The 21,734-nt window shown below is 36.8% G+C and overlaps 2 protein-coding genes across 3 annotated transcripts in view; one reads left to right on the top strand and one right to left on the bottom strand.

Annotated features, from left to right (window-relative positions):
• The first annotated feature begins 82 nt into the window (after positions 1-82).
• SLA2 (Src like adaptor 2) lies at positions 83-13,729 on the top strand. Of its 2 annotated transcripts, XM_032218221.1 has the most exons (8): positions 83-2,466; positions 3,262-3,406; positions 5,440-5,536; positions 6,192-6,278; positions 6,444-6,547; positions 6,879-7,028; positions 11,349-11,481; positions 11,857-13,729. In XM_032218221.1, the coding sequence occupies exons 2-8, from the start codon at positions 3,310-3,312 to the stop codon at positions 12,005-12,007; spliced, it is 819 nt and encodes a 272-aa protein (XP_032074112.1). In that variant the 5' UTR covers positions 83-2,466; positions 3,262-3,309; the 3' UTR covers positions 12,008-13,729. The 2 variants fall into 2 exon arrangements, with proteins under 2 accessions (XP_032074112.1, XP_032074111.1); XM_032218220.1 differs by having other exon boundaries at positions 83-3,406.
• Positions 13,473-21,734, bottom strand: part of PHF20 (PHD finger protein 20) — a 42,959-nt gene continuing 34,697 nt past the window's right edge. The window contains exons 18-19 of the mRNA XM_032218222.1: positions 21,069-21,240; positions 13,473-15,064 (exon numbers count right to left, since the gene is read on the bottom strand). Of these exons, the coding sequence (XP_032074113.1) occupies positions 14,922-15,064; positions 21,069-21,240 (315 nt within the window). The 3' untranslated portion in view covers positions 13,473-14,921. The remainder of the gene's footprint in view (positions 15,065-21,068; positions 21,241-21,734) is intronic.

Below are 21,734 nucleotides of genomic sequence, written 5' to 3'. Positions count from 1 at the left end.
AATAATATTGATATACAATCAGTTGAATTCCAAAATGAACAAATAAGTTAGCCTGAGCTTAAAGATAGCACAAAAATTGAGCGGCTTTCTTCCTTTTTCTGATGACCAGTTGCCAATCAAATAGAAATGTTGGATAGGAATCAAGAAAGAGGGAAAGCAAAATGGCTGCCTGGAAGTTCAGCCACGACAGGTCTTGTGAAAAAAGAGCCAAAGCTTGGAAGTCAAATAAAGAAGGAATTTAAAAATAAAAGATATGTGGAGAGGCAAAAGGAAAGGAGGCAGCAAATGAAAAAACTGAGAAGAGAGAGGCATTTATTTATACAATACAATAGCAGACTTGGAAGGGACCTTGGAGGTCTTCTAGTCCAACCCCCTGCCTAGGCAGGAAACCCTATACCATTTCAGACAGATGGCTATCCAACATCTTCTTAAAGGAAAGATTTCTTCCCTTCAGAAAAAGCTGAGAAGACTGAAGAAGACCAGCCAAGAACAAACAAAATTGGAAATGTACATTTTTCATTCCTAGGAAATAAACATTCTTTTATTTAAAGTGCATTTTAAATAAAATGTAACACTTTAATAACACTTTCAACAGAAATAATATATGCAATAACAGGATTTAAGTAATCGGAGACAGTCTTCCGACATCTTTTTTTTTACCATCTGTGACTCAACTTCTAATTTTGTGTTTATATCCAGTATGCACATATTTTCCTGATTCCCCCCCCCCACCTACGCTTGCATTACCTTTCATTATGCCATATGCAAATTAAAAGCCAAGATTGTTCCAAACATGACTTGTGAGTTCTCTCTACCTATGATTAATTATGCTGTCAGACAGCTCCACTTGGCCTTAGTGGAATTTTTGTTTAGTTTGCAAGGGGACGGGGGTTTAAAACTCTGGTGTTGGCAGTCTGAGCCACTGTAATTGTTCATGGTTCAAAGTGCTTCATTTGGAATCCCATATGCTCTAAAAATGTGTTTGCAGTCTGTGCGTTCAAAGAGTTTGGTTTGGTATGATTTGGTTAAAATTATGAAGCCGTATTTTTTTTTTGAAACAGCATTGCAGAGAAAACAACCTATCTGAAAATAATTAGGCAAGAGACTATTGCAAGCTTAACTGGCTTTAGATGTTAGCAAAATGTACAAGATACAAGAAAATCGACTGAGCAAGAAATATGTTAATGTCACTGATCTCTGGCTCCACCTTTCTTTCCAACCATTGTTGCTCTGGTTTTGTCAGAAGCTTGGGGATGTGGTTTGTGTTTGTACACACAGAAATGTACAGGATTATAGTTTAGCTAGAAATGATGATAATTAATGCTACTTTTAGGCTACTGAGACAGGTACGACTTCATAAGTGACCAGCAGTGACTAAATAACTCTAAAGCCTGCAGTGACATTTTAACATTACTCTGCCAGTTGGAAGGTGGCATGATGGTGACAGATATTGAAACTTGAGTATGCTTTACGTGCAATGAGTTCAAGTCTACTTTAAGAATAAATTAAATCTAAAATATGTGTCTATTGCCTTCAAGAGAACTTCCATTTTTCTCCTGTGTAAGAGTTTGTTATTCACTAATGTGCACTAATCCACACTCTTTGGAATCTGAAGACACTTTTGAAATTATTGAGAGTAAACAGTGAAAATAGTTGCCATGGTAGATGAGCTGCAAACCATCCATTTAGCACAGATTTTACCCTTGTAAAACTTATTATCCCTTCCACCTTTTGTATTCTGAGGGGAAGATTTGCAAAACACAATACTGACCAAGATGTTTTTATAACTGGGTGGCTATGTGGTCCTAACAGCCTTCTTAGAAATAAAGATTGTTTCGGAGATTTACTTTGCAATGCTTACTTTATCATTTTAATTCCTTATAAGAATTTAAAAACAGTCTGACTATAGTATGGAGTGCACTTTCTACCTTTGTGCACTGTGTTGAGAATGTGAACACTTATTATAGCAATCTCTTTGGGATATAATTTATCACACAGTGGTTTTCTGTGGAGAAAAATGAAACAGCCATCAACCACCTTTCCATTACGTCAAAGGAAACTGAGCTATTTGTGAGTTCTTAGAATCTAACACTTCTTAAAAACATGTACTCAAACTATAAAAAGCTATACCAATGTGCTGTGTTTCATGTTTGGGTACACTTGACATGAAGAAGGATCAAGATAACTATTGTTTCGATATTAATTTGCCCCGGTATACTGCATGAAAAGAGTTGCCTGAAAGACTGCAGCAAAAGATCCAAACCAGTAGAAAAATAGTTTGCAGGCAACTCAATGTCATTTGTATTCTGAGAAACTTCCACTGAAGAAAAAGGCTGGGGTTTCTCCGGAGCACCCATATGAATCGTGTTCTAGTTAGAACTGGGGGTTATCACCAATTGCCAGAGCTTCGACATTGAAAAGTTCCCTGCATCACTATCTGAAGACCTGGCTATGTATAAATGACAGGTGAGTACAAACCATTTTCAGTTAAACAAAAGTATGAGATTATATGCTCTTAACTAGAATACTTTTAAAATGGGGAAAGTTAAAAACTGCACAACCGTACAAAAATTCATGGACTGGTATAATTATAGCTTCTTATTGTGTAGCAAAATGTAAAGATGATTGCTAGCAGTAGTGCAATGGAAGCAAGAGGTAGGATAAAGAAGGAAAAGCATGACGCTCCATACTTTTTTTCAGGAAAGAGCCATCAACTTTGAACAAACTCAACAGGAAAACACTGGAGATGTTTCTGAACTTTTTCTTATTCATAGGATTATGCTAGTAGCAGATAAAACGTTTTTTTACTACCATAACATGAACATTTTAGTATCAGTATTAAGTTAATGTCTTCCAGGTTACAGGGCAAGAGTTTTTTTTTTAAGGCAAATTCTTAGAAAAAAAGACTTTGATATGGAAGCCATCTTAATTATGATGCCCTAAATTCAGGACAACTTTTTTTTATTATTACATTACTAATGTAAGACAGATACTGCATTCCTGAGCAATATTTATCAGTCCATGCTGGAAAATTGGCCATCTTACCTCTCCCTTCCCCTGACTTCAGAAGTTGTTGCTTCTTGTTTGTGGTATGATTTAATACTTTCTCTTTCAACACTAATAAAACATCTACCTTAGAAGAAACTAGAAAATGGCAGCTGATTAATTGTTAACAGCATTTGGTTTCTTCTGTATTTTCCCAACAGTCCTCAAGCACAACAACGTGAATTTTTATGTTTCTTTTCTGCCTTTTGTTGATAGGCCTCTCTGAGTGGTATACTAGAAGACTGCTGTTAGGAACAAATTGTGATGGGAAGCTTGGTCTGTAAAAGGAAACAGATTGCTAACCAGACAAGCCTACAAGTGAACACAAGGCACAGCCAGAGCGATAGTGTACATCTGCCAGGTAGGGGTTATGCTGTGCTACCATCAGTCTGAGTCTTAAAAACAAACAAACACAAACAAACAGACACACAGAGTGTGCCTATGCTAGACTAAATTCATAGTCATCCAGTTTCTAGTCTAATGACTTAAGCACTACACCAACGTTGCTCTCTACAACAGCAAAGGAGGGATTTAATCTTTATCTCCTTAGTTTGTGCTTCGCCATTTTGATTTTAGGGGACATAAAGAAAAAGCCTCCATGCAGAAAAATAGGGGGAAACATTTATAGGCTTCTGGACATCTAATTTTTGCATGTGATGATTTATTTTCATACATAACAAAACAATTTATGTGATTTATTACCCGAAAGGTTACAGTGATATGATATACAGATATACGTATATACATATTGTTTGTGAAATTTTATGTCATGTACTATGATCTAGTTCTGTGTGCCAGCGGAAATGGAAGTTAGAACTTCCATCCTAGTTATCTAGCAGCTTTTATTAATTTTGGTTGAGAAATTCTAAATCCTTGATTGAACATGCATTAACATAGCAACTATAACTATTTAGTCTGCCCCACCATGCGGCAGTGAGGAACAATGTGGGACAGATTATCCCACTACCAGATGGATTTGCAATTGGCCAATTTGCTAGTAGCAGATACTAGCAAATTGGATTCCTTGATGGGTCTACATCCACATGGAGGAAGGTATCTCAGGGTTCTGTCCTGGCCCGAGGACTCTTCAACATCTTTATAAAAGAGGAAATACGAGGGATGCTCTTAAATTTGTAGATGACACAAAACTGGTGGAGGATAAGATTACTAACAATCCAAAAAAAACAAGCTCAAGAGTAAAATAAAGTGCAACAAAACATCGTTCAATAATGAGAAATGGAAGATTGTGCACTTAGCTAGGAAAAACTAGATGCACGATTATGAGACAGATGATACCTGGCTTAGAGGTAGTAAATGAGAGAAGAATCTGGTAGATCACAGACTAAATGTGGGACACTAAGAGACTGTAGGTTTTGGCTTCATCACGGAGGTATAGTGTCAAGCTCACAGGAAGTTCCTATTTAATCTTTGTACTTTACAAGAGAGACTCAGTTTAGTGGGGAAAAAAATCTGGACTAGGTCTCCCTTAGGTAGAGAAGATAGCTGGATATCTGTCATTTTCTGTGACCCTAGATTGGAGAGTCAAAAAAACATCCTGGAAGAATGTAGTTATGCTAGCCATGAAAAACTTCATGGATCTGTCCATGTAGTTACCAGAAGACTGACTCGAAGAACCATAATCATAAAATTTTAATAGAATATAATCCTTTATTGGCCAAGTGTTATTATTTGGTGCATATGCTCTCAGTGTACATAAAAAGACAGGATTGTCTTTTTAAGATTGAAGTTTTATTCAGTAGCATTGGTAGTGACTTTTAAAAACAAAAGAGCCTAGTATCATTCTTAGAGAATTAAATGATAAATAGAAAAATATTAATTACCAACCTGTAATTATAGCCATTAGGATGAGCATTCATCATCAGTTGTGGTGAAATAGATACAAAAAACAAGTGATTAATTTTAAAATGTTTTAACTAACAGGTAAGCAGCCTGAAACTGAAAAGTTGAAGTAGACAAGATGAAGCAAGGGAATTCCACTGATAGCACCTGGCTATAGAGAATGCTGCCTGGCATTGTCACTTGAGGGCTTCAGCCTGGGGGGGAGGGCAGTAAGGGAAAAATCTTCCTTAATCCGAGTACATTTGTATAAAAATATGGCTTTATAGAATTCTGGATTCAAATTACGTAGTGCTATAATGAAATGTTCTGTTGACCACAAAGGAAAGGGAAACAATTTAGTGTTGTTTAATATTGTTGAGAATTAGCTTCTATCAACACATCAGTTTCTACATTCCAATCTAGAGGAAACTTTGAGATAAAATAAGACATACAGTATGTAAAGCATTTTGCAAGAATACTTCAAATATTGAGAGATTACAATCGCATTACAATCAATTAACCTGGTTGGTGTTTATTTTTTCTTTTAATCTACAGTTGCCAATTCCCCCCTGATTATTGCAGTCAGTGATTTTCCTTCTAGATACAGAGAGCCAGTACTAAGGATGGGGGAACAGCTGAACTTGCTATCTGAGTGAGTATTAACAGACAAGGGACAAAACATCAAGCAGTGCAGTTAATATTATGGTAGTCATCAAGAGGGATCTATCCTGGAGGGGTTAGGGATTTTCCACTGAAGAAAATTCCAATTTTGAAAACATCCGTTGTCAGACCTTATTTTTTCATATCTACTTCGTATTAGTTGTCCAAATTAATTGCCGATTCTCCATTTTTACTATATTGTATTTGTTTAATGTTACTGATATCTAAAATTAAGAATAGCATACACAAAATATGTAAATAACCAATAAAAAATAAATTAGGAGTCCTTATGGAGCTGGCCTAAATTATTTGAGGTCTGCTCTGAGTAGTTAGAAGGGCTAAATTCAGCCTTTCTCAACTTGATCCTCATTTGCATTAATATGATAATTCCCAAAAATTCCAGTTGCCATATGGTTGGTCAGTCTGAAGATTGTAAACCTAACACATCTGGGTGGTTAAATTAACCCTCATCCTTCATATTTAAAGTCTGGATTTTTGGGATGTTAATGTAGTCCCAAGGGATAATTGGGGAGCATTTTTCTGATGAAAAAGTCTGCTCCTTGACTAGATTTTTAGGAAACATGGTAACTTATTCATGGAGTAGTTACTTGAGGCCATGGCTTTAAGTTGCATTTCTTCTCCTGCAGAGAGGGTGAATGGTGTCAAGTCAAGTCAGTAGCAACTGGCAAAGAATGCTGTGTACCTAGCAACAATATAGCTAAAATCTCACACAGGTAAGCATTGTGGTTTTTCTCTCTGAAGTAACATCAAAGGATATTGGGGTGTATGTGTGTTTCTGTGTTCTAAGAGATCCTCAACTCTACAAAAAAAGTAGTTTCCCCCTTAACTCACACATATTTTTCATAGGCAACTGACCCCTGCGGTGTTTTTATCTTCAGGTGGCTCTATGAAGGCATTGATCGAGCCAAAGCTGAGGAGTTGTTACTGTTGCCTGCAAACCAGGAAGGTTCTTTCGTCATAAGAAAGAGACAAGCGAAGAAAGGTATGGATTCTACAGAATGTCCACAATAATTTTCCAGTTCTAAAAGCGTGAGGAAATATAAGATACACCAAGTGGGTGCGCTTCACAGGGCCTACCATGGATGAAATGTGAGAACATCTAATTAAGCTTTGAAATTAATAGTTAAGCTTTCTCCTTCAAATAAGACACAATGCAAGTTTTAAGGATACTAGCATAACTCTAAAGACCAGAAAAAAGATCTAAATGCTTTCAAGAGAATTTAATGAAACATATACATTTCATTGTTAGCATTAGGATTGGGTGGACTTGTTTTCTGTCTCAATGTTACAGATTGTTTTTTTCTGATAAACAGGTTGCTACTCTTTATCAATCAGATGCACAAATCATGAATCCTGGAATAGTGTAAAACACTACCGCATTAACTGCTTGGAGAACAACTGGCTTTATATTTCCCCCAGCCTTACCTTCCCAAGCTTGCATGAACTGGTGGACTATTATTCTGGTAATTATTTTTAAATTAATTATAAATTAAAAGAAATTATACATTCTTTTCAGTTTCTGGTTGTGGCAGTCTTTCTCTCTGTTAGAAAAAAGAGAGACATAATTGCTTTACAGCATGTTGGTCATTAGGCAAAAACTTCAGCCCTTTGGAGATAAGGTGGAAATGGCCAGATCTGTTAGATTCTATACTTCTGGCTTCTTCTCAGTGAAAGATAACTTTAGTGCCACCATATTCTTGATTCTCAAAGTACCATTTTCTATCATTCTAATTGCCATTTATTTTATTGTAATTTAAAATAAGGAGTCTGGGTAAAAAATGTTGACCAACATTTGGAAAATAAATAGGTTATTCAGTTTTACCATTTGTTGTCTGCTGTATGTGCCCAGTGTGAAGTTCAGAATGTGTTAAAAGCCATTTCTTGCCTCTCTTGTTAGTTGGTTAACTTTCTTGGCTGCTGTATTCACTTTTTGGATGTTTTTAATTTTGTTATGGTTTTAGAATTTTAAGCCACCCAGTCATTTGGCTGGGATGGCTAGCTATAGAAATTTAATAAACAAATAAATAAGATTTGTAAGAATGTGGTGAAAAGTCTAGGACTGTTATGTGATTATGCTTTAAGAATTATTTTTAAATTTGGGTATTTTCACCAAGAAAATAAAGTGCATTATTATCCAAAAGCTGGAAAAGCAAGTGACTTTTGCAGCTGGATATTTTTCTCTGCAATACAGGTTGTCACAAAACCCTATATATGAAAATCTTTTTTTTTCAATTTTTTATTTTATCAATTTCATATATACATTCACAATTATATGATCTCATAACTGTTATTAATAATATGTATTTATAACAATTTTTTCCCTACAGTTGACAGTATACTTGAAAATTGCTTTCTTACCATCCCATAGATCCATCTTATCTTACAACGGTCTACTTATTCTTCCCTCCCTCCCTCTTTCCTTCCCTTGTTTCTTCTCTCCTACTCTCCTTCATTCTCTCCCTCCCCCTTTCCTCCCTCCTTTCTTTTCTCCTCTCCTTCCTTCCCTCCTTCCTTTCCCCTTCTTCTCTCCTACATTCCCTCCTACATTCCCTCCTTCCTTCCCTTTCTTCTCTCCTTCTCTTCCTTCCCTTTCTTCTCTCCTTCCTTCCCTCCTTCCTTCCTTCTTCTCTTTCTTCCTTCCTCCTCTCCTTTCCCTTCTCTCCTTCCCCTTCCTCCCCTTTACCCTTCCCCTCTTCTTCCCTTTCCTCCTCTTACATTCCCTCCCATTCTTCCTCTGCCTTTCCCTTTCTCCTATTCCTCTCCTTTCTCCTCTCCTTCCTATCTTTCCTTCTACTCCTCCCTCCAGCCACTCTATCCGTTGTTGTGTTTACATATTCTCCTCTTCAGGGGATGACCTGGTTCTCTTTTTTTTTCTTTCCTTATTTGAAAGTTATATAAAAAAAGGCAAGATTTACAAAATACAAGATACAAAAAGAGATAAAGCTCTTTACATATTTTCATCTCCCATAGCTCATCTCGCCTTAACTAGTCTAAGACTAGGTTGCTAATTCCATGCAGGTAGTTATAACAGATTACCTATCAGCTTTTCAAGTTTTTCCAACGTTGTGGTCTAATGGTGTTACTCAACGGTGAATTCTCACCTCTAATACATTTCTACTCTCATTTGTCCCTCTGTCTTTGTGTATTGCATATTTGAGTTGTTGCTTAGATCATTTTAAGTTAGTCAACTATCTCCTTTTATATCTTAATCCTCACTGTCTCATCAAGCCATTTGTATAATTTCTCCCAGACTTTGTAAAAGTTTGTGTCTTCTTTTTCGTTAATTCGCATTGTCAATCTGTTCATTTCCGCTAATTCTAAGATTTTATTCATCACCATTGTACTAGTGGGGGCATTTTCACTCTTCCAGCACTGCACGTAAGCGATCCTTGCCGCCGTCAAGATATGGACGAGAAAGTATTGATTGGTTTTACCTATTTTTTGATCTGTTATCCCTAATAGAAACATTTCGGGCTTGAGACTTAATTTAATTGACATGATTTCATTCAGCCATTTTAGCGTTCGCTTCCAATATGTCTTAGCCACCGGACACGTCCACCACATGTGGTAGTACGTGCCCAGTGTTGTTTTGCATTTCCAGCATTTGGCCGATAATTTTGAGGAAATTTTTGCCAGTCTTGTCGGAGGGAGATGCCAGCGGTAGAACATTTTGTATATATTTTTTTTATAGGCCGTCGACTTCGTTAATTTCAGGTTCCACTCCCATACCCTTTCCCAGTCATCCAGGTCAATTGTGTGGCCGATATTCTGGGCCCAGGTTACCATGACTTCTTTCACTCTTTCTGCTTCCATTTTTCGGATCAGCAAACAGTTATATATTTTCGACATTAATTTCTCGTCTGGTCCTATTAAGATTTTATCCAATTCCTGGTCCTTGTCCTGAAAGCCAAATTGTGCTAGATCTGATTTGTATTTATTTTGTATTTGAAAGTATGGCCACCAATCAATATTTATTCCCATTTCAGCCAAATTTTCCCTGGAATTTAGTCTATTTTGGTCATCTAACAGTTGTTTGTAAATAACATTTTTGTCAAAATTTATCAGGTTTGGGTATATCAGGGCTTCCGTCGGGGATATCCATTTGGGTAGTTGGATATAGAATTTCCTTCTAATTTCCAGCCAATCATTAATCAGTACCCCTCTTAAATGGTGTCTTCTAAAATAATTGTGGACTGTTTCCCTCACACCATAAGTAATTGTGCCACCCCCATTGCAAGTCGTGGCCCTCTATCGTTAGGATTCTTTTGTTGGTTAACATTACCCACTCCTTTATCCACATTGTTGTTGCTGCTTGATGATATGCTTTCCATTCCAGTAGGTCCATTCCACCTTGCGGTCTTTTATCTTGAAGATGCTTATATTTTATTCTAGGCTTTTTGCCATTCCACATAAAATTTCATACCATTTTATCCAAATCGTTATAAAAATTTTCTCCTAATTTGACCGGTGCCGTTTGAAATAAATAGAGTATTTTTGGCAAGACATTCATCTTGATTACTGTGATTCTTCCCATCAACGATATTTGTAGCTTTGACCAATTTTTAAAATCTTTTTGGATGCTTCGTAATAGTTTATCATAGTTATCTTCTTTTATAGAAGAGCATTTCGCAGATAGCCAAATCCCTAAGTATTTGGCCTGGGTACTTGAGAGACTGCCTACTGCCAATTACCTCCACTAGACCGATACGATCGCATCGATTAGGCCTCCTCCGAATTCCATCTTCCAGCCAGTGCAGACTGGCAACTACCCGGAGGAGAGCCTTCTCGGTGGCTGCTCCGACCCTCTGGAATGAACTCCCCGTGGAGATTCGGACCCTCACCACCCTCCAGTCCTTCCGCGCCGCTTTAAAGATCTGGCTGTCCCGGCTGGCCTGGGGTTAAGATTCTAACCCCACCCGAATTGTGACAGTGTTGTGCTCTCTTTTTAATATGTTGTATTGTCTCCATGTTGGAGTATTGTTTGTCTCCCCCCCCCCTTTTTTGAACTGTGAGCCGCCCTGAATCCCCCCAGGGAAAAGGGCGGCATACAAATAAAGGGAAAACGAAACGACCTTTTTAGTTACCTTTAATTCCATTGCTTTCTCTAGTTCTTCTATCTGTTTTTGGGGAAAGTTCTTTATAATCATTTTTGTTTTTTCCTTATTTATTTTTAATCCGGCCACACGCCCAAAGTCCTCAATGTCCTTCATTAATTTCGGTCCTGAGATTAGAGGGTCTTCCACAATAAAGACTATGTCGTCAGCGAAGGCCTGTGTTTTATATTGTTCTTTTTTTATGATCAAACCCCTAATTTCCTGATTCAATCTTATCTGATTTAGGAGTACCTCCTAAACCATTTGTTGTCTGCTGTATGTGCCCAGTGTGAAGTTCAGAATGTATTAAAAGCCGTTTCTTGCCTCTCTTGTTAGTTGGTTAACTTTCTTGGCTGCTGTATTCACTTTTTGGATGTTTTTAATTTTGTTATGGTTTTAGAATTTTAAGCCACCCAGTCATTTGGCTGAGATGGCTAGCTATAGAAATTTAATAAGCAAATAAATAAGATTTGAAAGAATGTGGTGAAAAGTCTAGGACTGTTATGTGATTATTCTTTAAGAATTATTTTTAAATTTGGGTATTTTCACCAAGAAAATAAAGTGCATTATTATCCAAAAGCTGGAAAAGCAAGTGACTTTTGCAGCTGGATATTTTTCTCTGCAATACAGTAGGTTGTCACAAAACCCTATATATGAAAATCTATCATGTTTGTTTATTCTCTTTAATAGAAAGTAGTGATGGCTTATGTTGCTGTTTGAAGAAACCATGCTTCATCCAAGGAGCTAGTTCCAGCTTGTTTCATAATCTTCCAAAACCTGTGGAAGTAAAAAGATCTGCTCTCAACTGGCAACAGATCAAGAGGTTATTTTATTTTTTTACATTCAACCTATAATCAACCTCTCTCCATGGAACCGGTCCCAATGTCCAAAAGGTTGGGGGTCACTTCTACACTGGTTCTATACCATTTTAAAAACAACCCATGAGAATAGTTGTTTCTTTTCAACTCCAGAATCCTCAGCTGTAACAAACATAAACCACTGGAGCAAGAAATTATGTTGCTACAAGGGAAAAAATCCATCCCACTAGCAAAAGCAAACTTTCCAGTGTACTTTCCAGAAAATGCTGGTAGTTGTTTGCCTGTTCTTATGAGCATCATGCATTACTTGAAACAAAATAAAAACAAAGTCATTATTCTTCTTTTAACAATGTTGCTCAGAAATGTTTTTTTCTATCTAGCTCAGACTTGTTGTCAGAAGAACCGCTAATAGAAGACTCACCCATCAGTCTTGGCTTGCGAGAAGCAGTTACTACTTACCTGTATATGACTGATGACCTGTCATTACAGGGCACACCAAAGAGAAAAAGAAGGCAAACCAAAGATATCTAAAGCAAATATTGGAAGTATTTCTGGAATAGGAAACTTGAACACAAGATCTGTTGAATTTGTGGTATTTTTATCAAGTTGATTCAAAGTGGTTATCCTTAAACCAGTGTTATCATAGTTATACTTTTCAGCTTTTTCAAGAAGCTTGGCTCATTGAAATATTGTGGTTCTTTTGGTTTGTGTGTATGTGAAGTATATTTATGTATTTTTCCTACTGGTTTTGCACGTAGTAATTCATAATTGATTAGTAATGCAAAAACTGAGATATTCACAATAAACCAAGTAACTGTTTCACACGGCTGCAATGGAGCATTGTGACATTATTGTCAACAGTTCAAGAAACAAAGGAAAGCAAGGAAAGATGCTTTATCTGATTGAGAGGAAGAATGATAGGAATGGAGCTACCAAAAGTAGAATGGAAATGCAAGTGTTCTCTATACAGAATCCACACATGGCACATAAAAGGCACCCAAAAACATATTTGGCCACACTCATAAACTGCATGGTTTGCTTAATGAAGCCACAGTACATTGGTTTTATGTTAAAACTAAACAAACTTCACATGTTCACCACCTTGAGTTATTTGTAAAAATAATAAAGGAGGAATACAAATAACAATTTAAAAATAAATTATAGTGGAGTCATTGATGATATCTGAACTTGGTTGTTTGCTTGCAAATATTTCGTAACCTGATTAGCACTGACCTTACTTAAATGGGTAATGAAATATCTACAAGCAAACAACCAAGTTCAGAGAGCACCAAGAAATCCATAGTTCAATCCTGAGTTACATATATTCTCTTATATTGTAACTACATTATAGCCTGAATAATAAGGAAACCAGTCCAAAGTCCACAAAAATAGTATTGAACTTGTCTGGCTCCTAGTTTCCTACACAGCAGACTTCAGGAATATGGAATCACGGGTCTTCCAGATGTTGTTAAATGATAATTCAGTGTCCCCAAGCACTGGTCATGATAATTAGAAGTTCTATCAGTTACGATTTGTAACACTTTGAAAGTTACATATGTCTAAGCCCTGCTCTATAGTTTTAGGATTATCTTCAACATTGAAGGGATATAGCTAGAAATATAAGTTATTCAAGCCTTAACAAAATGCACTTACTTGTCTACAACAAAAAGATAAATATTTTTTTCAGGGATACCTTGTTATCTAGAAAACTCCCCATAATGTTACTATGAGACAACTGGATGTCTTTTAACAATCACAAACTTTATTCCAATTTATTACAGCAAAATAATTTTTATCTGGTGTACAGCTGCTATACTTATAACCTGTAAGAGCCAAATAATTGGAGACAAATTATTCCCTGAAATTAGTCTTGGCATAAAGTCTCTGTCAGAATGCAAAAAAAGTAGACTGTTTTTGAATGAGATAAGATGGTCAGAAAAATGTTACTTCTATGACGAACACTAGATAACTGAAACCTACATAATTCTGCAGCATATAAACATTACGGATTTTTATTCATAATTACCAATTTGTACACTAAACAGGTCTTCAACTCACAAATGTGCTTTAATTTAAACTTTGGTGGTGTCAAAAACAAGTCCAATATCAAGGTAGGAAAAATCCAACATTCAGAACACCCAATGCAAAAATACCCTATTCTGTCCACCTCAAAGTAATTTCTCGTCCCAGATGTTATCTAACAAAAAGGAAGCAGTGATGGAAATATGATCTGCAGGCAAATGATATTCTTAAACATATAAAATAGTTACGATACACCAATGTTCGAAAAGCTACTATATAATGTAGCTTCAATGTAAGCAGCATTTCTTCACTTTGATCTCACAAATAATGCTAGTAAGGAAACTAAAAATAAAAGTACAAAAAGGGGTTTCAAAAACATCGTTTAACATAATGTCCCATTGCTTTTGGGAACAGTACCTCATGCATAGACCTTGAGACTCTTTGTTATACACAAATATAAAATTAACTGATTCCCAAAACCACACTTTACAAGTATCTACAATGAAAACATTTATAATATTGAAAAAGATTATGTTTCAAACTATAACCGGAATGGCAATTATTAACAGTAGGGGAGAAAACAATACCATGACCATCACTGGCCATGGTCAGATCTCAATCTGTAATACACCCTTCCTTGTGTAGACACTTTTACACCCTGCGTTCAGGATATGTCATCAGTACATGGGAGGCACAGCATGGCCAGATTTAAAAATTCAAGAATGCAAAGAAGCTCAACATAAATGGGTGTCCCAGTACCATGAGAATCATGCTACAATGTCATGATAAATATGGAAAATGATAATTTACTAGGAAACGAAGTGCAACCAAATTGGGACCTTCTACTACATCTATTTAAAATAGTAGATTAGTTTCAGATCATATATGCAAACCTCTTGTAACAGTTTATTATAAAATTAGACATTCATACTTGCTAGGCTTGAAAATATGTTCTATTGATTAAATACCATAGTTATGCATAAACTATTAGGATAAAGTATGAGTCTTTCTGACACATTAAGTCACTTAAATAAACTAGGCAGAATGTTATCTACAGCCTTGGATCACTAATTATTTTTTGGCTCTTAAACTGTTCTCCAGTGGCACAATTTTGTCAGTGTATATATGAAAAGAACATTAATGGTTATCTCAACTTGATACAAGGAATGAAAAAAATCCTTTGCCAACCTGCTCCTACATTTTGAAGACAAGAATAAATCCCTTTCCATAATGTTAAAAAATGCCAAGCAAAGGCCAACTGAACAAAATAAGGGCAATCTCTTTACTTTTATGAAGAGTAACCCTTGACCCTAAATAATTCCCTGAAGTCAGTTCTGCATCACATGCAACAAGCATGCTATTTCATTAAAATAGAGAATGCTCATCATACGACAGGCTCCAGCCATCCAGCAGAAATTTCATATCATGTTGAACAGCAAAGTGCTATTTGTTGTACTTTGCCCAAGTCTGTGAGAAGTTGTTTTATACAATGCTTCAGTTGAGGAAGTCTTGCTAATGGTTCTGGTGGCTCCAGCTCTCCAGTATAATCCAACCAACTCTCTAAAACTGTAAGAGAAGGTACACAACAATCACAAAGGTCTAAGTTACTGATGGCTAAATTTAAGTAGATTTGTATCAGCTATAAAGAGTTTCAGTAGAATAGTGTCTTTCATTTAAAGGAATCAATTTTTCAGATACTTTTTAATGAAATATATTAACTATCAAGCAATTTAAAATAGCACCCCAATTACAGACATACAGCAGTGAACTGTTATAATCTGAGCCTAGATCAAAACTTATGTTTGGAATGTTTTAATCTGAGCACAGATTAAATGAAGGATTGGTCTGTGCGTAGTACTGGAATAGAGGAGGGAGCAAAGATGTTTGTTGGCTGAGTGGAGGGTGTTGACAGAACAAAGAAAGTCACTGGGAAAACTAGTGGGATAAGCAAACTGTTTTGTTATGCTGTGTTATGAACCAATGACAGGTAAGAGGAAGTGCCAGTCTTGCCCTATTTGTCCCATCTGAATTTTGCTTAAAACCTAGAATTAGAAAGAAGTTTGACAGAACATTGAGAACACTGTTTGCTCCAGGTTTAAAATGTTTTTCCAGTTTTATGCATGATACTAATATGTGTAGTGATTGAGTGGTTAAGATGCTGGGCTTGTTGACTGGAAGGTTGGCATTCGAGACCTACATACTGCGTGACAGAATGAGCTTCCATTACTTACCCCAGCTCCTACCAACCTAGCAGTTTGAAAGCATGTGAATGCAAGTAGATAAAGAGGGACTACTTTGGTGGGAAAGTAAGTGTTCAGTGCACCTTCGGCATATAGTCATACTGGCCACATGACCACGGAAGCATCTTTGGACAACAATGGTTCTTTGGCTGTGAATTGGAGATGAGCACTCCCTTCTAAAGTCAGAAATGACTGGCAGGGGAAACCTTTACCTTTTAATATGGGCTATGAGGAGTGCTCTTTATTATTTTTACTAAAAATCTGAAAGTTAGAGATGAGCCATCCACTAGGGAGATTTGCAAATGATACCACTATATTCATAATGGTGAAACTGAAGGAGATTGAAGAGGTGCAAATGGAACTCCAGTCACTTGATGGTATTTGAACTGACATCCAGAAAACACATATTGGAGTTACAGTGGAATAGCGAAAGCAAGAAGTTCCTCCCTTACAGCTTTGTTTTTTGATTTTCTAGCTATAGCTAGGTAAATGATGGCATATAGTTGAAAGTAGATGTGATTCAACATTATTAACTGTTGTTTTTCATTTCAAGTATATAGTAGCATATAGTTTTCAAGCTATATTGGAAACTACATCAATTTACTGTAACTTTATTTAGAATGTTTTCAGATACATCAAGCCTGTTTAGTAAAAGTTCCATCATCAGTCAGTCAGTCAGTCAATCAGACAATCAATCAATCAAAGAAACCAACTGAGAAATCACAGGAAAAGTGCTGCGGGCAAAGCATATGGAATCAAAGGATTGTTACTTTACTGCATGTAATTTTCAAGAGATACTTTTTAAAAATGGTTGGAGAATACACACATATATGTATATAAACATTTATCAAAAACTACTATAAATTCTAAGTCAGATTACTGCCACATATCTTTGGGATGTATGTGAGACACTAGTGTTTTAAGATAGCAATCTTGAAATCAGGGAACTGAGACTGTCTGACTTAAGAACGAAGCTATCCGGGTGGCTTTGGGCCAATTACTTTATTTCAGACTTAGGAAAAGGCAATGGCAAACCACTTCTGAAAATTTTGTTAAGGAAACAGCATGGAGCAGTACATGCATTCTTGACTCAAAGGCATGATGTGCACACAGACACACATGCACCCAATTGATGTTATGACTGATGATAAAGCACATAAGCATCAGTTACAGATAGTCCCCTACCTATCACCACAATTGAACCCAACATTTCTGTTATTAAATGAGGCAGTTAAGTGAGTTTTGCCCCATTTTACGGCCTTCCATGCCAGTTAAGTGGATCCGTGCGAATCTGACCCCCAATGACTTTCTTTGTCAGAAGGTCGCAAAGGGTGATCATGTTACCCAGGATCCTGCATCCATCATAAATGTAAGTCAGTTGTCAAACATCTCAATTTTGATCACATGACCATGGGGATGCTGCAATGATGAAAAATTGTCAAATTACAACAGCATTTTTTTCAGTGCTATTGTAATTTTGAACAGTCACTATGTGAAAGGTTGTAAGTTGAGGACTATCTGCAATGATTTCAGCAGTTCTGCAATCTGTGAATAGTTCCTATTAAACTTAAGGCTTACATTTTCTTTGAAGCACTACAAATTCAATTTACAAATAAAGCAGAGCACTGTATTTCAGAGTACCTATCAACAATTTTACTGTATTTGGCAGCTCATAAACAATGTGGCTTTTCTGCTGTAGTCCACACTTTATAGAACACCCTCTCTTCCCCATACAAAGGCTGGCCTTCTCTGGTTTAGCTTTTGGGAGGTCTGTTTGTTAGCAAGCCTAAGGACTGGCAAAATAGTGAGATGGCTCCTGAGTAATTAACAACTCTTTTTTGGTATATCTCTTTTTATTCTGGGCTGTTTTTTTATATGAACAATATTAATTCACTTGATTATTAGATGGATGGCTATGTAAATATGATGGATAAGTGAATGAGCATGCCTCTTTTAGTTACAAAAGCTAGAGAGCTATTTCAGTATGGAAAACTTAAGTTAAATTTAACGGAATAGTATACATGATAGAAGTCTACCTGGAATCAGCTATGTGTTAATAAGATTTAACCTGATCCACTTTAGAGGACTTGCATCAGCCTGCATACTGATAGCTTCATCCAACCTATTATAATATTTGAAAAACATCGTGTGATGACTAATGAAGAACTTAAGATAGTCAAGATAGTTAAAATAGTCAAGAATGCAAGTAAGGACTGTGATGTTGATGCTATTATACATCTTGACACAAATGATCTGTCCCAAAAAGATGTACCTTCTGTGAAGAATGATTTCCAGAGCTTGGGGTATGAACTTAGTAGTATAGGTTGTAGGCTTATCTTTTCAGAGGTTTTACCAGAATATAAGGAACAAAAAGGGAAGGCCCAGTGTGTAGCAGAGTTTAATGTGTAGCTAAAGGAGAGGTGTAAAAAGGAAGGCTTTGGTTTTATTAGTCATGATGTCTGCAGCTGGTCCAATGAAAAACTGTACAAAAGAGAAGGTTTGCACCCATCCAAGAAAGGGACTGAGTTACTTGGCATTAAATACACAGATTTTCTGGATAAACATTTAAACTGAACAGCGGGGACAGAGAATTAATTGATACAGAACATTTCTGTCCCCAGCAATCTAAAATTCATAGGGTTATCAGTGCATGTAACACAGATGTTTATACGGGTAAGATTATCACTCCCGCTGTCAAGCAAAACCAAGCATTTAATAGTGAGTGCCATATCATGTGCATGAATCATACAAGTGGCAAGAAAATAGGGGCAGTCAGGCATAACACAGGTTATGTAGACAGTAAACACAGGGTCAATCAAAATGGACTCAAATGTCTATACACCAATGCACAGAGTATGAGGAATAAACAGGGCGAATTAGAAATTCAAGTAAAAGAGGGCAGATATGATATTGTTGCCGTTACAGAAACTTGGTGGGATGAAACTGACAAATGGAACATACAGCTAGAAGGATTTAAATTATTTAAAAGAAATAGACGAAATAAAAGAGGAGGTGGAGTTGCACTATATATAAGAGATAATTACCTCTCTACAGAAATAGAGCACAACAATGATGAGAACTATCTTCAATGCATTTAGGTCAATATTAAAGGTTGGGGGGAATGACATTGCCATAGGTCTACACTACAGGCCACCCAACCAAGCAGAGGAAGTAGATAAACTTTTTGCTAGTCAGCTAACTAAGGTTTATAGGAAGCACACCACAATAGTGGTGTGGTGTAGTAGTGGGGGATTTTAACTACCCTGACATCAACTGGCTTGCCACAAAAGTAAAAAATAACAAAAAAGCTTCTTCCAACATGTTAAAAACAAGAAAAAAGTTAAGGAAACAATTGGTCCATTGCTGGGAGAAAGTGGCAAGAAGGTGACAAGCAACAGGGAGAAAGCAGAACTATTTACCTCATGTTTTGCATCTGTCTTTACACAAAGGGATAACACAGTCCAACCTATCAAAAACAGCACCACAAAAATCAGGAACACAAGTTGAAATAGGGAAGAAAATGGTAAGTGAGCATCTGTCTACCCTAGACGAGTTCAAATCACTAGGACCGGATGGATTACACCCCAGGGTTCTAAAGGAACTGGCAGACGAGATCTCAGAACCACTGAACTATATCTTTCAGAGATCCTGGAGCACCAGGGAACTACCAGAGATTGGAAAAGAGCTGATGTGGTTTCCATCTCCAAAAAAAGGAAAAAAAATAGATCTAGGAAACTACAGACCTATCAGCCTGACCTCAATACCAGGAAAGATTCTGGAAAAGATAATCAAGCAATGAATTAGTGAACACCTAGAAGCAAACAAAGTAATAGCCAAAAGCCAACATGGGTTTGTCAAAAACAGATCATGCCAGACTAATCTTATTGCATTCTTTGATAATGTGACAAAATTAGTGGACCAGAGGAATGCCGTCGATATAGTTTACTTGGACTTCAGTAAGGCATTTGATAAGGTAGACCATAACCTACTACTAGATAAAGTAGAAGAATGTGGGTTAGACAGCAATACCACCAGATGGATTCGTAACTGGCTGACCAACCACACTCAACGTGTAGTCCTCAATGGAACTGCATCTTCAAAGAGGGAAGTATGCAGTGGAGTACCTCAAGACTCTGTTTTGGGCCCAGTACTCTTCAACATCTTGATCAATGATTTGGATGAGGGAATAAATGGGGAACTCATCAAATTTGCAGATGACACCAAGCTGGCAGGAATAGACAACACTCCAGAAGACCAGCTTAAGATACAGGAGGATCTTGACAAACTTGAACATTTGGCACTATCTAATAAAATGAAATTCAATGGTGAAAAGAGTAAGGTTCTACACTTAGGCAACAAAAACAAAATGCACAGATACTGTATAGATGGTACCTTGCTCAACAGTAGTAACTGTGAAAGAGATATTGGAGTCCTAGTGGACAACCATTTAAATATGAGCCAGCAGTGTGCAGCAGCTGCCAAAAAAGCCAACACAGTTCTAGGCTGCATAAACAGAGGGATAGAATCAAGATCAAGTGAAGTGTTAATACCACTTTATAATTCCTTGGTAAGGCCACACCTGGAATACTGCATCCAGTTTTGGTCGCCACAATGTAAAAAAGATGTGGAGACTCTGGAAAGAGTGCAGAGAAGAGCAACAAAGATGATTAGGGGACTGGAGGCTAAAACATATGAAGGATAGTTGCAGGAACTGGGTATGTCTAGTTTAATGAAAAGGAGGGCTAGGGGAGACATGATAGCAGTGTTCCAATATCTCAGGGGTTGCCACAAAGAAGAGGGAGTCAAACTATTCTCCAAGGCACCTGAATGTAGAACAGGAAGCAATGGGTGAAACTAACGAAGGAGAGAAGCAACCTAGAACTAAGGAGAAATTTCCTGACAGTTAGAACAATTAAACAGTGGAATAGCTTGCCTCTAGAAGTTGTGAATGCCCCAACACTGCAAGTCTTTAAGAAGATGTTGGATAGCCATTTGTCTGAAACAGTATAGGGTTTCCTGCCTAGGCAGGGGGTTGGACTAGAAAACCTCCAAGGTCCCTTCCAACTCTGCTATTGTATTGTATTATAAATTTTTTAAAATTTCAGTTTTGAAGACACAAAAAAATCTAGATGATGTAACTCTGGATAGATAGAAAGACACAAGGGAAAAACACTGGTCTTTCCAGGAAGATTCTAAACTCAGTTTGCCAACCCAATATGATTATAAACCTAGATTAAACAGATTTAATGTAAGAAATAAAACACAAGAAAAAACAATTGGAACAGACCTTAATTGAACTGTTAAAATTTGTAGCAGAAAAAAGTCATTACCATCTAGTTCCTTTTCAATTAAATCCATCCTGTGGGTAACTTCATCTTGCAGGGACTCAATGTGGGTTAAAAGGTTAAGCTGCCACTGCAACTGGGAATTCATAATTTCATCCTTGTCTTTTTCAAGCAATTTCACTTCAGTATCTTCTTCTGATGTGATTTTTTCTCTTACCTAGAAAAATGTGAAAGTTAACATTCCCTATAAATCATGAACAATTTTAAAGAAAAATAGTTCAAGAGATTACATACAGGGAGCTGCCCTGGCACAGTGGTTATATGGGCTAACTCTGCCCACACCCAGGAGTTGGATTCTGGCTGGCTCAAGGTTGACTCATCCTTCCAAGGTTGGTAAAATGAGGACCCAGATTGTTGGGGGGCATATGCTGAAATTGTAAACTGCTCAGAGAGGGCTTTAAATTTAAAGCACTGTGAATCAGTATACAAGTTTACGTGGTATTGCTATATATTTAATTCCTAATAATTTTGGTTCAAAAGATTAAATGATAATGGCTGTCTGTGAATGAAGTACAAATTAATAAATTTAATATATTGTAAGTTATACACTCTCCTTCTTTCCTTCTTCTTTGTCTGTCTGTCTGTCTTTAGCTACATTAACCCAACTAATGTAATCATCATCACAATAGCATAGGAATTCCAATTTTCCAT

The sequence above is a fragment of the Thamnophis elegans genome, chromosome 5 (assembly GCF_009769535.1).
Source record: "Thamnophis elegans isolate rThaEle1 chromosome 5, rThaEle1.pri, whole genome shotgun sequence".
NCBI lineage: Eukaryota > Metazoa > Chordata > Lepidosauria > Squamata > Colubridae > Thamnophis > Thamnophis elegans.
This window is presented reverse-complemented; position numbering and strand designations above follow the sequence as displayed.

Coding starts and splice junctions, on each gene's coding strand:
- SLA2 (XM_032218221.1), top strand. CDS start 3,310: ATGGGAAGCTTGGTCTGTAAAAGGAAACAGATTGCTAACCAGACAAGC. Junction 6,548..6,878: donor AAAGAGACAAGCGAAGAAAG/GTATGGATTCTA, acceptor TCTGATAAACAG/GTTGCTACTCTTTATCAATC. Junction 7,029..11,348: donor ACTGGTGGACTATTATTCTG/GTAATTATTTTT, acceptor TCTCTTTAATAG/AAAGTAGTGATGGCTTATGT.